Source organism: Vicugna pacos, chromosome 5, assembly GCF_048564905.1.
Source record: "Vicugna pacos chromosome 5, VicPac4, whole genome shotgun sequence".
NCBI lineage: Eukaryota > Metazoa > Chordata > Mammalia > Artiodactyla > Camelidae > Vicugna > Vicugna pacos.
Window position 1 is genome coordinate 29,675,944 of NC_132991.1, and position 16,236 is coordinate 29,692,179.

Here is a 16,236-nt window from a genome sequence, read left to right on the forward strand (position 1 = left end):
TGAGGGATAGAAAAGTATTTTTACAGATTATCTGCAATAGTTCCAATATCTAAGAATCTATCCTTTCCTCTTTGATCTGAGAAGCCAGTATCATCAATTACCAAATTTTGTCAGTACACATGTGTATGAGTACAAACACATACACCCAAAATCACTCATCTCTGCCCCTGTAAGGTGCAACTGAGTCTGATTTTGGACCATCTAATAACCTACCTATTCCTACTAGAACTCAACTTTTAACGGTTATTTTTTCAATTTTGGCCATGTGTTACATAATTAAATGTGAAGCCTATTCAATACTCCTGAAAACCCTTCCAACCATTTCAAAAGTATCTAGACAGAATTTTTTTACCTGATCTAATTTTCACAGAAAATGGAAAAGTCCTGATTTAAGTACTCTATCCAGCATAGTTTACTTTCTACAAATAAAGGACTCACAATTACTCTTTTTAAAAAGTGTAAAATCTAAAGACTTTATAATGGCCTGCCAAAAAGGATTTCATTTTTCAGGAGATCTATATAACAGTTAAATTATGTACTTTAGTGTTTTAAACTCCTGGAAAAACTTTAAATATTATAATTAAGGAACTACTCTTTTATAGCATGTCACTTTGCCCAGTGTTGGGGCCATATCTCACATTATCCTGTGTCAAATGCATAGAGGGGGAGAGAGTTAAAAGAGCCACCTGGGGCCTAAGTGCTAAATTTCCAGGGTTTTGGTGGGTGTAAGTCATAACATTTCATCACCAGGTTTTGATTACTGTACATAGAGACCCTCAAATATACAATGAAATACTTCAGAAAGATTCTAACAATATCATAAAGAATCAGTCCATAAATACCTATAAGGAACAAAAAGACTCACCCTCTACATAGTCCATTATGTTCAACACAGCACTAAAAAGAATTCAAGTCTACCCATAAAACTTTTGATAAAATAGGCTCCATCAGTAATGTTTAAAAATTATATAAAACAAGAATGCCAACAAGCGATCTTTAAAGCTCCTCCTACTCCATTTGGAAATAAAAACTCATGACTGGTCGGTTTTCAACCATGACAGAGCATCTGGTACCAAATTTGCTAATCTATCAAAAACAAGTATAAAACAAGCCAAAATATACAAGGCAACTGTGATCAGGAAATAACAAGCAGTGCACACTTCATGATGCCCCAGTATTCTGCCTGGAAAGTTTCCTGTCCCAACACAAGGGGGACTAGCCCAAATAAAGAAGCTGGGCAACAGAGATCAGATTTCTGAGCACAAGGATTTACCGTGGGTCCTTGCTGGTCAAGGGCTGTGCTATACACACGCCTCACCTCCACCTCCACACATATATACACAGAGGGTGAAGCTCTATGAGGTCTAACAGATCACCTAGGATGATAAGGACAGAGCCCTGATCCAATGGGATTAGCTTCCTTATAAGAAGAGACATCTGAGAGCTTGCTATCTTTCCTCACATGCACAAAAATGAAGTCATGTGAGGACACAGTAAGAAGGCAGCCATCCGCAACCCAAGGGGAGAGCCCTCACCAGATACCAACACTGCTAGGACCTTTATCTTGGACTTCCAGTCGCCAGATCTGTGCAAAAACAAATTTCTGTTGCTTAGCTACCTAATCTATGGTATTGTTCTACAGAAGCCCAGGCAGACTAATACTCCACCCAACTAGAGTGAAGAGAACATTTAGACATTCAGCTGAAATCCCACAAAAGGCTACTACACATAGGAGTAAAGGCACTGTACAACTTACTACAATATTGAAATAGGCCTAACTCACAAAGAAAATCAACACTGACAAAAAACTAAAAGATCCTCCAGTAATAAAATTACCTGACAGGACAAAACCAAACACTCTTTAAAGGAAGACAACATAATCTAGCCTCTTTAAAAATAATAACTACAATGACCAGTATTATATAAAAAAATCAGTAACTGTACAAAAAAGTGTCCCACATTCAAGATAAAAGTAATCAATAAAAAAGACAGCATAATCCAAATATGAGAATTAGCCAAAAAAAAAAGTACTTGAAAGCAGGTATCAGATATTTTTCAAGAACTTAGAGCAAAAGATGGTCATAATAAGTAAGTAGATGGTGAGTCCTCAGCAGAGAAATGAAAACCATAAAAATGGAATATCCAGAACTGAAACATACAACATCTCAACTAAAGCACTTCACTAGATGGGATTAAAGGAGATTGAAGATTACAGTAAAAGAATTCGTGAACATAACAAAAAGTCAATAAAAGTTATCAACTTTGAAGAAAGGAGGAAAAAAGATTTAAGAAAACTGAACAGAGCCTCAATATATTAGTTTTTTAAAACTTGCTATGAAACAAATTACTGCAAACTGGTGGTTCAAAACACCATCCATTATTAGCTTACAGTTCTACAGTTCAAAATCTAAGCATGCTTAAAAAAAAATTTAAGCATGCTTGGCTGGGTTCTATGCTCAGGGTATCACAGGCTTGTTCGGGGGAAACTGGTGTTATTTAACACATGGTAACTAAATTCATGCATACTGGAATTATGTAAAGTGAATACTGTACATTAAAGTAGAGTTTAAATATTTCCTCAGATGTGTACAAAACTACCAAAAACTAGAAATAATTTAGGACAATATACTCATAGTGCTCTGTGAATGCAATGTATTTGTATTAGACCAAATGTAATGCCTAATCACATGGAAATAAAAATCACAATACATATACAATTAGGACTATAACAGAAGGCAATATAAAATATTATTATATTTAGGATACTATATAATCTCTTGGGACATGACTAAAGTAATGCTTAGATCTTAAAATAAAAACTGCTTTATATGTATTAATTTTAAAAAACAATTACTTATATACCTTAAATTATAGAGGAAAACAGGCAAAAAAATTTTTAAAGCAGAAATAAACTAGAAAATGGAAAGCAAATAAGTAAGTAGAATTCATTTTGATATCTAACAGAAAATCACAGGTGACAGCTTTTACTGAAGTTATAAAAATGTTGTTTCTTTGTACCGGTTCATTATAAACTAAATAATTATTTGAAAACACAGAACAACAATTTTTCTAGTTTATAAATCATACATGTTTACACTATTAAAATAATAGATATTTGCTATTAAATTCTAGACCACAGAATTCCTGTGTAATTAAATTTAGATTAAAATATTTAAATGCCCAATACCTCAAATTGCTTCTCCGACTCCAATGACAACAACTATACTTAACATTTCAGAGTACTTGGGTTTAACATACATTTTCTTTTAATCCTCCTCCTCATTTAATTTTTCAATTTGTTTGGGTAAAATTCTTATTGATGTAAATCTTCAGTTTACTCTGGGGAAAGCAGTAATATGAATTCTACTTTAATATACTGCTTGTTATCTCCTAAAATGAAAACCTACTTACAGCTCTCAGTAATGAATGATGGATAATAATTCAATTAAAAAAGACAATAATAAGAGTCTCAAAGCATTTTATATATGCTAAACTACCTCCACTGAATCCAATGAAGATACCTTATTTTATTGATGAAGTAACTGAGACACAGAAAAGTGATGAGCACAAGATCACATAGCTAGGAGGTAGTAAAATCCTAGGGATTTCAATTTAGGCAGTCTGGCTCAGGGTGTATTTTCTATTAAATAGTCTCCTGATGCAACTGCTAAGTTAACTCTTCCCAACAAATGAGTTTTCAGTTTCTCTATGCATGAACATTTTTAAACATACTGAATAGGACAAATGCAAGATCAACTCTTGTTTATAAGGTAAGAATCAGAAAGAAACCGATGTTTAACTCCATTTACTACATCATCTAATAATGCAATACACATATTTAAGAGTTTTTTGCTCTGGTGGAATACAGAAGAGTGACTGCCACTTTTTTTTCATTTCACATGTCTCCACTAACATTTGTGGGGGGACTAGGAAGAGCTGAGAGTTGGGCAGATAGGAAGAAGGAAAAACTAACAAATCAAAGAATCAAAGTCATCTTTTACTGCCTTTTAGTATTGTAAATCATCCATTAAAAAGGTAAAAGGTCTAAGGCCAGCCTTCATACTCCCAGAAGTTCATTTTCTTCTTGGCTTAAGATGCCCTCTATACTCCTGTTAGTTGAGAGCCACATCCGCTCCCAACTTCAAAAAAAAGGGCATGCTCATTTCTACAAACATCCTTACATTAAGGAACAGGGCAGAAGTATAAACGTAGTAAGTAGTTTCTATTTTAATATCCCTGCCTGGAAGCTTCACGTTCAAGACACTTACTAATACTGGGGAAAAGGAAAAATGAGTCTCCAAAGTAGCCACTAACATGCCAAAACATCACAGATGAAGAATCAAAATCAGTCAGCTTGGGCAGGTGGTCACACGACCCCTGCAGACTGAGGATATCATTATGCACATGTGGAGTACACCCATCACCCATTAAACACTGAAGAACCACCTTCTCTACTCTCAACTCTGAAATGTACATACTAGCTTAAGGTCGCTAGGTAGCCCACTTCAGCACTGACTCAAATCTGAATCCATGTTCTTTTTCTCATCTGTAAAATGGAGATTAAAATGGCTGTCATGCTTGAGTGAGGAGTTGTGAAAATTAACATGAAAGAAAAGAAATCAAGCTAATATAAAAGAAAATTATCAAACCACAAAAAAGGAAAAACGAAAAAGGAACAAAGGAGAAATACAAGATCAACTGGAAAACAAAGTTTAAGATGGCAATAAATCCACATCTATCAATAATTACAATAAATGTCAATGGACTGAATGCTCCAATCAAAAGACACAGAGTGGCAGACTGGACAGTAAAACAAGAGCCTACAATGTGATGCCTACAAGAGACCTACTTTAGGGTGAAGGCCATACATAGACTGAAAGTAAGAGGATGGAAAAAACTGCCATCTATCAGTAAAGTTTTGGGAAGTCAAAAGTTATGTGTGGATTTTCAACTGCGCAGGGGGTGGGCACTTCAACCCCCAAGTTGTTCAAGAATCAACTATATAACCTAAGTAAGCTTAGAGTTAAATGTTATTATGAGGAAATAAAAAAGTCTATTATTAACTATCAACATCATCCGTTTATATGAAGAAAAAATATAAACTATGTCTTTTCTCAAATCCTAAAAGAAATCCCCTTTTATGATTTTACTAATCTGATAATAAACCTACATGAAAGAACAAAGACCCAAAACAGCTAAAACTATCAAAATGGAGAAAAACAAGACAGGGGAGCTTGCCCTACCGCCTATAAGATAGGCCACTGATGTCAAGAGTGTGGTGTGCAGGACAGATGAAGAGAACAGTGCAGAAGAACAGAAAACACAGACACAGGCCTCGTACAAGGAAAGGTATTTACCACATGAAGGAGAAAGTGCTGCAAACTAGTGGGGGAAGGGTAGACAATTCAATAAATGGTGATTAGACAATTGACTATCCAATCAAATCCCTCCTTAGACCCACACAAAGACCAGAGCCAGGTGGATTAAAGACCTAACTGTGAAAATCAACACTTTAATAAAACTTTCAGAAGACATGACAAGATCCTTATCGACTCAGAGTAGAGAGAAGGCTTTTCTTGAACAAGAAAATTAAAATCAAGGGAGAAAGACAATATTACTAAATCAAACTTCAATTTTCTTAACAATAAAAGGCATCATAAACAAAAAGAAGCAATGAACTGGCATATATTTTGCAATTCACATAAGCCATGAAAGATTAGTAGAGAATGTACATGGAACTCTGAAAGTCAATAAGAAAAAATAATCCAACAGAATTGCAGTAAGTACATAAGCGTAATGAGCAGGCAATTTATAGAAACAGAAGCCAAACTGATCAAAAGAACATGAAAAGATGCTCAACTGCAATGAAGCTGAAATGAAATGAAAACAATGTTCTATTTTACACCCATCAAATTGGCATACATTTTAAAATCTAACAATACCCAGTGTTAGAATGTGGAATAATAGGGATTTCACTTCCACTGCTGGTAGGAGTAAAATATCCCACAAACACGTGGAAGGACAATTATGTATTATCTAGTATTCTGCAACGCTGCACTGCTATACACTTTTAATAAAGAATTCCTCTTCAAGATAAAATCCCTGGAAAATCTCCTGCTCTTGTGAACAAGAAAACATAGATAAGAATTTTCACTGCAATGTTGTCTGTAACAGCAAAAAAACTGGAAAAAACTTAATGTCCATTAATAGGAGAATGGATTTTTTTTAAGTGGGGTATATTCATACAGTGGAATACCACATAGCTCTTAAAATTAATAAACTAGAGCTACAAACATCAATATGAGTAACTCTCACAGAAAATGCTGAGTACAAGTTGCAAATGACTGCAAAGAATGATATTATTTTTATGAAGTTTAAAAACATTCAAGACAAGGTGGGAGGGGATAGCTCAGTGGTAGAGCACATGGTTAGCATGCATCAGGTCCTGGGTTCAATCCCCAGTACCTCCATTTAAAAATAAATAAATAAATATAAATAAATAAACCTAACTCCCCTCCCTAATTTTTTTAAAACATGCAAGACAATACATATAGTATATTTGTATGTACAGTATATATTACAAGATTTTATATCTTTTTAGATATAAAATAGATATACTTAAGAGTTTATATCTTTTTAGAGAGTATTTAACTCTTGAGAAGAGGGGGAAAAGAACAGTATGAGGTAGCCACCAAATACAGGTAATAATTTCAACTGTATCTTATATGTTTTCTTAAAAAACAAGAAAGTGTGGCAAAATGTTAGGACTTGACAGAGCTGACAGGAAATGAGTATGTCATATTCTGTACTTTATGCTAAAAATATTTCATAGTTTAAAAAATTATGAAGTAATTAAAATTTGTAACTATTTTAATTAGGACTAGGTATTAGTATTCTGTAAACAAAAGAAAAGTATAGAAAAAAACTGACAGTCATTTTCATCTATAACCAAATTTTTTTTAATTTTAATTTTTTTGAAAAGATTATAACAACCTCATGTGTTCAGGAATTGCCTTAATAAGTACGTACATGTTATAAATTTAAATGCATAAAGTAAATTTTTATTATCAAAATGCTATCAATATCTATTTTTATATTAGGGTTTCTTGTAAAATTTCACTGGAGAAAAGATTCCATGACCAAAACCGCCGCACATGACAAGGCAAAGACTCAGCAATACATGTATTCAAATTTCACTTGGAAAAGACTCCTTTTAAGATGAAAGTTCATACTTCAATCCACTTTGTCAGAAAAGTTTTGTAGAGGTAGAACCTGAGCTCAGCTTTGTAGGACAAAAGCATGTTTATTTTTAGAGAAGCAGATACCAAGGGTTGACGAAAAAAGCAAAAATCTATCAGTGAATAGTAAATGGCACAGAGGCAGAAACTGGAAGAAAGACTGCCTAGCTTGAGTAAGGAGGAAAAAGATATGCAAGTAAGAACTGGAGTTAGAGAGCAGAACAAACATGTCATGACTTGGGAACCAATGTCATGAGACTGGAAAAACTGATACAGAATATAAGGAAATGACTTGCCCTTTTAATACTATCACTAAATCTTCCTATTGGGTTCTGCCCCCATGTTTCACTTTCTCCTTGGAATCTCCTTTAAAAAGGTTGCCCCAACCAGGCTCCACCTCATGAAACTCACACTTAAAAGATAAGACTCAGGACTGGGGTGAGGCGGGGGTGTGTGTGGATTTTTTTTTTTTTTCTCAGCACAGCTTCAAAGGAATTTTATTCAACAAAGCAAACAATGAACCCAGATTAGAAGAAATCCACTAAATATTTAAAGAGCTCTAAGGCTCCCATACCTAGCATACACTTCAGGATTTGTAGGTTCTGACTCCGAGAAAAAAAAGGAACTTGCCAGAGTTCCCTACCTCCTAGCCTTTGGCCCGCTTCCATCTAACAAGTCATACACCATTATCAAATCATGAGGGCCTTCCCAGACATCCTGACTCACTACAGCCTTTTCTCAAGGTCTCAGAGTCCGAGAAAAGGATTTCTTCCCCACATGAATGATGTCAGGAAGACTGTTCACCCTCTGGTGAGACCCTGTACTGACCAATGAATGTAGTTTCAACTTTAAAGTTAATTATGAAATGACCATACCATACATACAGTAAGAGGTGATTACTTCCTGCAGGTAAAAATGCCCTCAAGATAGTGGAGAGGGAGGGAGAGAGAGAGAGAGAGAGAGAGAAAGATAGAGAGGGAGAGAGGGAGAGAGGGAGAGAGGGAGGGAGGGAGAGACAGGATCATGTCAACACCTTTACAGATAAAGTGTCTGCCTGAAGGTCCTCGTCTTCTCATCATGGAAGATGTTTTAAGTAAAGGAGAATAAAAAGTATCTCATGTATTTCTAGTCTTGTATTAATCATCCTATATTACAGTTATCTTTCTATGCATTATGTGTCCTTCAGGGAACTCGGTCTACTTACTAAATTTGTGTCCCCAGAATTTAACACGATGTCTGATGCACAGTAATCACTCAATGCCTGTTTGCTGAGTGAAAGGTAAACAAAGCTATGACCAAAAAAAAAAACAAACGGTAATAAAAATCTGACTGAATCAAAGAGTAGGTGAAAGGGGCAGTGACACTGCACAGGAACATTCCTGCAGACATCTCAAGTTAAATAATGACTTGCTTGTCATATTGCTTAACTACTGTATTTCAAATTAAAAGAGGCTTTAGGTTTTGAAAAATGCAATATATAATTTTTCTTCTATGATAGAAGTTTAAGGCCAATCTGAACTCCTTAGGATTTCACACAACTTTTTCTATTAATTCTAACCACTTGTCTAAAAGAAGTTATAATCAAACTCTGTTTCACCTTTAAACTGCCTTTTGGATACTGATTTGTGATACCTGAATTAACAAATAAGCACTTTAAGTTTTGGTTGGTGGCACTGCCCATGAAATAATCTATACACAGTTGGTTTTTTGTTTTGTTTTGCTTTTTGTCTGAACAGCAGTGCCTCTTTTCCTACAGTGGTACCAGACTGTGATCCACTAAACCATGCAGGGACCTCAGAATCCACTGAGGGTGAGGTTTAGAAAAGCAAAACAGGCAGAGCAACTTGGCTTTTCTACCTGGAAAGTTTTCAATAAGAAAACAATGGGCTTGCAGGCAAGATCTTCCTTGAAGAGTCCCACAGTTTTTAAGTTTGAAAAATCATTTGTCTTACTCTATTTTCTCTTTTGCTTTTTTCTTCCCCCACTATGACAAACTGAAAGTCTTCACTACAGCAAACAAAGGTGCAAGTCTCACTGCAACAAAAGACATTATTATGTGTTCCAAAAGCGGAGGCTGTGAGCCTCATCGTGATGCTTCCCAGATTTACACTAGTCACCTATGTTAAATTACCAAGAGAAAAGTTGAATGAAATTACAGACACACATATTTGAAGGCTATCTTTAAGATATAAAACTTTTTACATTTTGAGGGTGGAAGGGACTTATACATCATATTAGACTTTTGAACACACTTTTGGGATCACATAATATACCAAAACAGGGCACTTCCAGACTTTCCTCATAATTATAAAACTGTAACTATGAAATAGGTGGCTCACTGCTATGATGTGCAGTATTCTGTATGACTCTGGCAATTTTCAGCCATGTGTTTTTTCATTTTACTAAAATCCTAAAACTCTAACTACCTAGTAAGGTACTTACCGCTATAAAAATGTTTATTTAGCCAGCTTGTTTTCACTGTTTTTCTAATGCCCCAAACCATAGTCACTGAGGCATCAGCGGTCTTAAACGACTCCCAGCAAGTAAAATAATCAGTTGTTCTGTACTGTTTTGAGACTCTAGGGTTTTCCTTTCATTGCCTAAGATCACCTTGTAGCACCTGCGCCATCCTTGGATAGACCAACACTTCCAACTACCGTAAATAAATCTTGAATCCGTGCTGTCGGGGCTTGGATGCATTTGTATTTAAGCGAGGTGAAATGGGTTCTTCCTATTGAATTGGGGGAGGGGGAGTCAAGGTGAAGTCTTGAGTTGCCTTACACAGCAGGGTCTCCACTGCTGCATCATCTCCTAAGCGCCGGTGGGGGAGGACGATGGAAGGGGAGGGGACACAAGAATAACCCAGCTCTAGAGGAAGGTAGAAGTTTGTGTCATCTACTCCGCAATTGCTTAATTAGTGCAGTCTCCAATGAGCCCCAGGCTCCTCCCTATTCCTGAGCCTGGCGAGGGGAACGGCCCTCTTTCGGGGTCCCCAACCTCAGGTGGGCTGGAGCCACCCCCTTCGCTGCTAGCGACGCGCGGAGATTGCCCCCTAAAAACTCCCGGCTGCCAGGCAGCGGCGCCGCCCCCTTCTCTCTCTTTGCTAGTCTTTCCAGTCCCCGGAATCGCCACCGCCCACTTTCTAGCACGACAAACAGCAGTCTGGGGCCTGGGCCCAGGGCCCAGCACTTACCCACGTCTTGCTCGAAGGGGTTGGCAGTGAACAGAGGCATCTCGCCGGCGCCCGAGCCCTAGTCGCCGCGGTCAGGCTGAGGCTCGGCAGTTGCTCGGGGATGGTGAACCCGCGACAGAGGGTTCCTAGACGGCTCGGCTCCGATCGCGTCCCCGCACTTCCGCCACCGCACCTGCCCCACTCCCGCCTGACGGGCCAGCTCCGAGTCCGCGCTCTGCCCCCAGTTCCTGTCCCCGGGCGAGATCCCGCCAGCCGCGGGCATCTTCTCAGCGTCCCTGTCGCCTCCGCCTGCCTGAAGGAGGCGGTAGCCCTGGTCTGAAAACTTCTGTAGAGGGCAGGCGGCCGCCGCGGCCACCTTCCCATCGCTAGGACCCCGGCAAGCCTTGGAGCGGGGGACCTTCAGGGCCGGAAGTCGTCGCGCCTAGAACCAGGCGACGGAAGGCCCGGAAGCTGCTGTACAGGCGGCAGCTCGGCAGGGGGAGCGGTTGTCTGGGATTCTGTGCTTAGGCCTGCGGGTTCCGACTACCAAATTATCGCTCATTTAGTTCGTTCCTAAACTGTGGGCTAGTCCCTGGCGGCCGTGGGGTCGCGGCTGCGTTCGCGTCACAGTCCCATTGCCCTGGAAACGGATGGAGCCTCAGTGGCTTTGAGAGGCCGCGAAGGCTTTGGCTCGACTCTTGGAGTTTAGGGGGTTGCACTCTCTTCGGAGCCTATACCCGACGGAAATAACCACCCGGAAAACGGTGGTCGAAGTAACTGAGGACTCCTCACTTTTCGCTTTTCGTCGTGCTGTCGCCCTGAAAACACTGCTCCACCCTGGGAATCCAAAGACGAACCGGGCACACTCCTTGCCTTCAAGTTGCTGACAGTTTTATGGGGACAGTGTATGGCATATAAGTGACAGTACATGACGATCCTGCTATACAATTTGGGTCACAAATTCAAATTTCCATAGGATGGCTCCAGGTATTTAAATGAATGTGAAAGTGCAAGCACCCTTCCCGCCTACACACTCCCAAACCCTCTTAACTCTGATTTTTCCATAGCATTTATCGCTTCCTAGTATATAATTTACTTATGTTTTCTGTCTCCTCTCTTTAGAATATAAACTCCATGATCCTTTTTGTTCCCTACCGTATCCCCAGCATCTAAAACTGTCCAGCAAGTAATAGGTACTCCACAGATAACCTTTCAAATCCAACCGAACAGCGCGTATCTAATGATGGCACCTACCAGTCAACTTAAACCATTTGTCGAAGTGCGGGCCCTCCTAGAGCTTCCAGTGTTTCAATAATTTACTAGTAAGAATTACTTAACAATGGGCCAAACAAAACCATTTTACAATCTCTGGTTAAAGACTTGACCTATAAAAGAGAGAACACTTAGACGTGGAATAGTTCAGAAAGGTGGTTTACCGTAAAGATAGGTACACAAGAAGGAAACACTTGCAAGGGGAGGGAGCTGATTTTTTTTTTTTTTTGAACCTAGGATGTTCAATAAGTGTTTGGAGACTTTCTGGATGGATTTGTCTAGGATTAAGGTTTAGCGTTGGAATGGAAAACAAGGCTAGACAGAGAAAAGAGAAAACAGATTGGGAAGAACGTTAAAGAGCAAGGTAAGAAATTTTAATTTTAGCATATAAGGCATTAGACAATCATTCCAAGATTTTGACCAGCAGAGTAGTACATGAAAAAGAGTGTCCCAGATACTAATCCGACATCAGTGTGCATGATATAAAGAAGCAGATCAAGCAGCAGAATACTATTGTAGGAGACTATTGCAGTACTTGAAAGCTATAAGAAGAGATATTGCAGTACTTGAAAGCTATAAGAAGAGATATTGCAGAGGAGATTGTATTGAGATATGAGTAAAGGGCTGAGGATTCACCTTTGGATTTATTCACATTTTAAACAGACTCCTTTAGCTCCTCCCCATCTTTAATAGCAAGTGTACTCTAGAATCTATAGGTATTTCCTTTTCTGTGTGTGTCCTCAGTTTCTTGGTGAGTTCCTCCAATTAACAAAAAATTTAATAGTCACTAAGAGCCAGACCCTGTGTTAGGAACAAGAGGATACAAAGATTGTTCATTGCTACTTCACCTAATGAAGTTATTGAAGAATTAAAATATATGTCAGTGGCAGCACACAAATTCTGGTGTGCAAAAAATGCAACTTTTTCTTTTTAAACATTTCTTTTTCTTTTTAAACACCATTCAACTCCAGCTCAAAAGAGATTTTTTTTTAATTTACTTATTTTTTTATTGAAGTGTAGTTGCTTTACAATGTTAGTTTCAGGTGTACAGCAAAGCAATTCAGATATACATATACATACATACATATATATATATATATAAATTTTCAGATTCTTTTCCAGTACAACTCATTACAAGAAATTGAATATAGATCCCTGTGCTATACAGTAAGTCCTTGTTGTTTATCTGTTTTATATTTAGTAATGTCTATCTGTTAACAAGTTTGGGGTTCGGAGGAACAAGCCACCTGTTCTCTTTGGTTGGCCCTGCAGTAAACCTTTCTCTGCTCCGGACTCCAATATTCCAGTTTGTTTGGCTTCAGTGTGTGACGGGCATATGAACTTGTGTTCAGTAGCAATGACCCCGTAAGTCTTTATTTCTCCCAGTAAGGGAGGCTTTTTTCTCTAAAGACATCATATGGGCTACCCTAGCCCTGCACACAAAAGCAACCTAGTTATCCTGAAATACCACCTTTTTGGGTTTTTTTCCCTTACTTGAGAACCTACTGGATTTTGCCTGCCACAAAAATTTCAATCTGGGCTGTCATTGTCTCTGGTAAATAACTTATTTTTGCCTACCCAGTAACCTTATTTTCCATGGCTTAAAGCATCAGTTTTTGAAGTCAGATGAAATTTCAAATCATGGGCCTGCCACTGACTATGTGACTTTGGGAAAATATTTAAGTTCTAGGAACTTCAGTTTTCTTATAAGTATATACTTCATAAGTTTGCTATGAAGATTAAATGGGATCATGAGAGAGTTTATATAGTAAGTGCTCAGTCGCACTTATTATAGCTTTTACAAAAGAACTTTTTGCAATTATAGATGTGTTTTATATTTGCATGGTTCAGTATAGTAGCCACCGGCCATCTTTGGATGTCAATCACGGGAAAAGTAGCTAGTGCAACTGAAGAACTGAATTTTAAATTTCATTTCATTTTAATTCATTTAAACTTTAATAGCCACACATAGCTGGTGACTAGCAGTTAAGAAAAAGCAGCACTAGTCAATAATGTGAAAATCAGTTGAAGGAAATAGAAGTCTCTTTTGTCTGTATTACTTGTGCCTCATGATACTTCACTTTCCAAAAATGCATGCTTTCTTCTTTCACCTATCTTCATCTTTTGCCTCTTTTCATTTTTCGCATCAGGAAATTTAAGATCCAATTCAAGACTCATCTTCTACAGAAGGATTCCTCAGTTGGTCCCAATTCACATCTTCCTCTTCTCTAAGACTTTTATTGAACAGATGGGTCACCATTGCACTACTCAGCACTTAATACTCATCTAACCTATCTTGTGTGACAGTTTTAACTCCCCAGGAGCACAATATCTATGTGGTTTTTAATTCTGTGCCCCTCCAAAGCAATTAGCCCATTATTTGTAAACACTGCATTATGGACTGAATGTTTGTGGCCTCCCCCTAAATTCATATGTTGAACTCTAGCCCCTAATGTGATGAGATTTGGAGGTGGGGCCACTGGGAAATAATTAGGTCATGAGAGTGCAGCCCTCACTAATGAGATTAGTGCCCTTATAAGAAGAGGCCAGAGAGTCTAAACCACTCTCTTTCTGCCACATGAGGATATAGTGAAAAGTTAGCAATCTGTAATCCAGAAGACCCTCATCAGAACCTGACCATGCTATACTGGCTCTCTGATCCCAGACTTCCAGCCTCCAGAACTGTGAGAGATGTTTCTATGGTTTGTAAGCCTGGACCCAGTCTCTGGTACTTTGTAATAGCAACCTGAACTAAGATGCACTATGTTTGATGATCTCTTGTCCTCTGTGATTCACTCCTCTCACTTTCCAATCCTCACCACCAAGTTGGCCGAAAGAACAAAGAAGTGCCCAAATATCCAATAAAACACTTACACTTTTTTCTACCTTTGTGTTACTTTATCTTCCCCACTTCTACACAATTAAAGCGTTTTTCAGGTACATTACACTTTTCCCATTTAATTTAGTAAACACTGGGTGCCTACTAGTTGCAAAATACTAGTGGTAGGGGCAAGAGTTCATGATGGGGGCCATGAAAATTATATAACTGCTCTCAAATGAGTTATATTCGGGAAGAGGAGAGTAATTTTTGAAAATGATTGATTAATGCAAGAGAATACATAAGAAAAAAATAGGGAAATACCAAGTGTTGGCAGAATATAGACCCATGATATTTTGGTATGTAGCTATTTAAAATGTTTTAGTTAACTAATTGATGGTAGTTAGCCCAACAAATTTGGTGTTTGGAGTGCTTCTGAGTATAACTGAGAAATTTTATCTTGAACTAAACTCCACAAATTGGATAGATTGAATCCTCAGCAAAATAAAAAGAGAACCTATGGACAATATAGAAAAAAATCATTTTGGAAATCAGCTTATGAAAAAAATAACATGGATCAACTGTACTTCAATATAAATAAGTAAATAATAAACAAACAAATAAATTTTAAAAATGAAATTGTGTCACTAGAAAAAAAATTTAAGCCAAGAAAAGAAAAAGATAATATGGAAAAGTAAAGGATAAATAAATGATAATGACATTAGAAGATACTTTTAAGAGGATTGGAGAAGAAAAAGTTGTACAAATTCTGGAAGTTCTATATATGCACACGTGTGTATGTTTTTTAAAGAAAAATACTGAGAGCAGGTTTATCCTAAAAGCCCATGGTTACAAAGGCTTAGCTTCAAGGACTCCTAGCAGAATTGGTTGATTCTATTCAGTAACACTGTTTAGTCAAAATACAACTGAAGAGTGTTATAATGTTGCTACACCAAAAATTAGTTTAATTTTCACTTCATAATTCACTTAAAACTGGAAAATTATTTATTTTTCCCTTTAACAGCTTCATTACTACGCTCTGCACAGTAGGTGGCGGCATTGCTTCATGCCCTTAACTACAAAATATTATAGGCAAACGAAACAAACTTCAGGGACCCAATTTGGCCAAATTTAAGGAATTGCCCTTTCTATCTACCTTAAAAAGTCATATGAATAATACTTCATTATAATATACCAAATTTGTATATGTTCTACATTAATAATTTTAAAAATATATTTGTTGGCTAATTCATTCTGCCAATAAATATCAATGAACCAGAATGTGCTGTTTTAAAAATTAATACTTACTCTCATCTAAAGAATGTAATTAATTATCTCCTTTTTAGTTTTAATGTAAAAATAATATTTATTTATACTTTATTTCACGTGTGCTGGTCATTTGACAACGTTCAGCATGCCTACAATGACAGAACTCCATGAATCTCTGCAGAGGTACAGTCAGAAGGCAGTTATCTGGGCTGGGCACTAAAGACAGGTAAAACCTCAACACACATTTGAGATTTAAAACACCACTTTTAGCAAAAATAAACAGGTCGGTCCTAATCAAACTTATAAGCTTTTACAGAGCAAAGGAAACCATAAACAAAATGAAAAGACAACCTACAGACGGGGAGAAAATATTTGCAAATAATGCGACAGACAAGGGCTTAATTTCCAAAACTTACAAACAGCTCACATAGTTCAATATCAAAAACAACAACAACAACCTCAAAAAC

At 37.5% G+C, this 16,236-nt stretch overlaps 2 protein-coding genes across 3 annotated transcripts in view; one reads left to right on the forward strand and one right to left on the reverse strand.

Annotated features, from left to right (window-relative positions):
* The window catches only part of STAM2 (signal transducing adaptor molecule 2), a 39,188-nt gene extending 28,386 nt beyond the window's left edge, over nt 1-10,802 (reverse strand). Inside the window, exon 1 of one of the 2 annotated variants that reach the window (XM_006196164.4) lies at nt 10,432-10,802. In XM_006196164.4, the coding sequence (XP_006196226.1) occupies nt 10,432-10,471 (40 nt within the window). In that variant the 5' untranslated portion in view covers nt 10,472-10,802. The remainder of the gene's footprint in view (nt 1-10,431) is intronic. The other variant, XM_006196163.4, reaches the window with a different exon arrangement.
* Nucleotides 10,803-10,964: 162 nt separating this feature from the next.
* The window catches only part of FMNL2 (formin like 2), a 366,592-nt gene continuing 361,320 nt past the window's right edge, over nt 10,965-16,236 (forward strand). The window contains exons 1-2 of the mRNA XM_072960970.1: nt 10,965-11,397; nt 11,920-12,046. The gene's annotated coding sequence lies outside the window, so the exon portion shown is untranslated. The remainder of the gene's footprint in view (nt 11,398-11,919; nt 12,047-16,236) is intronic.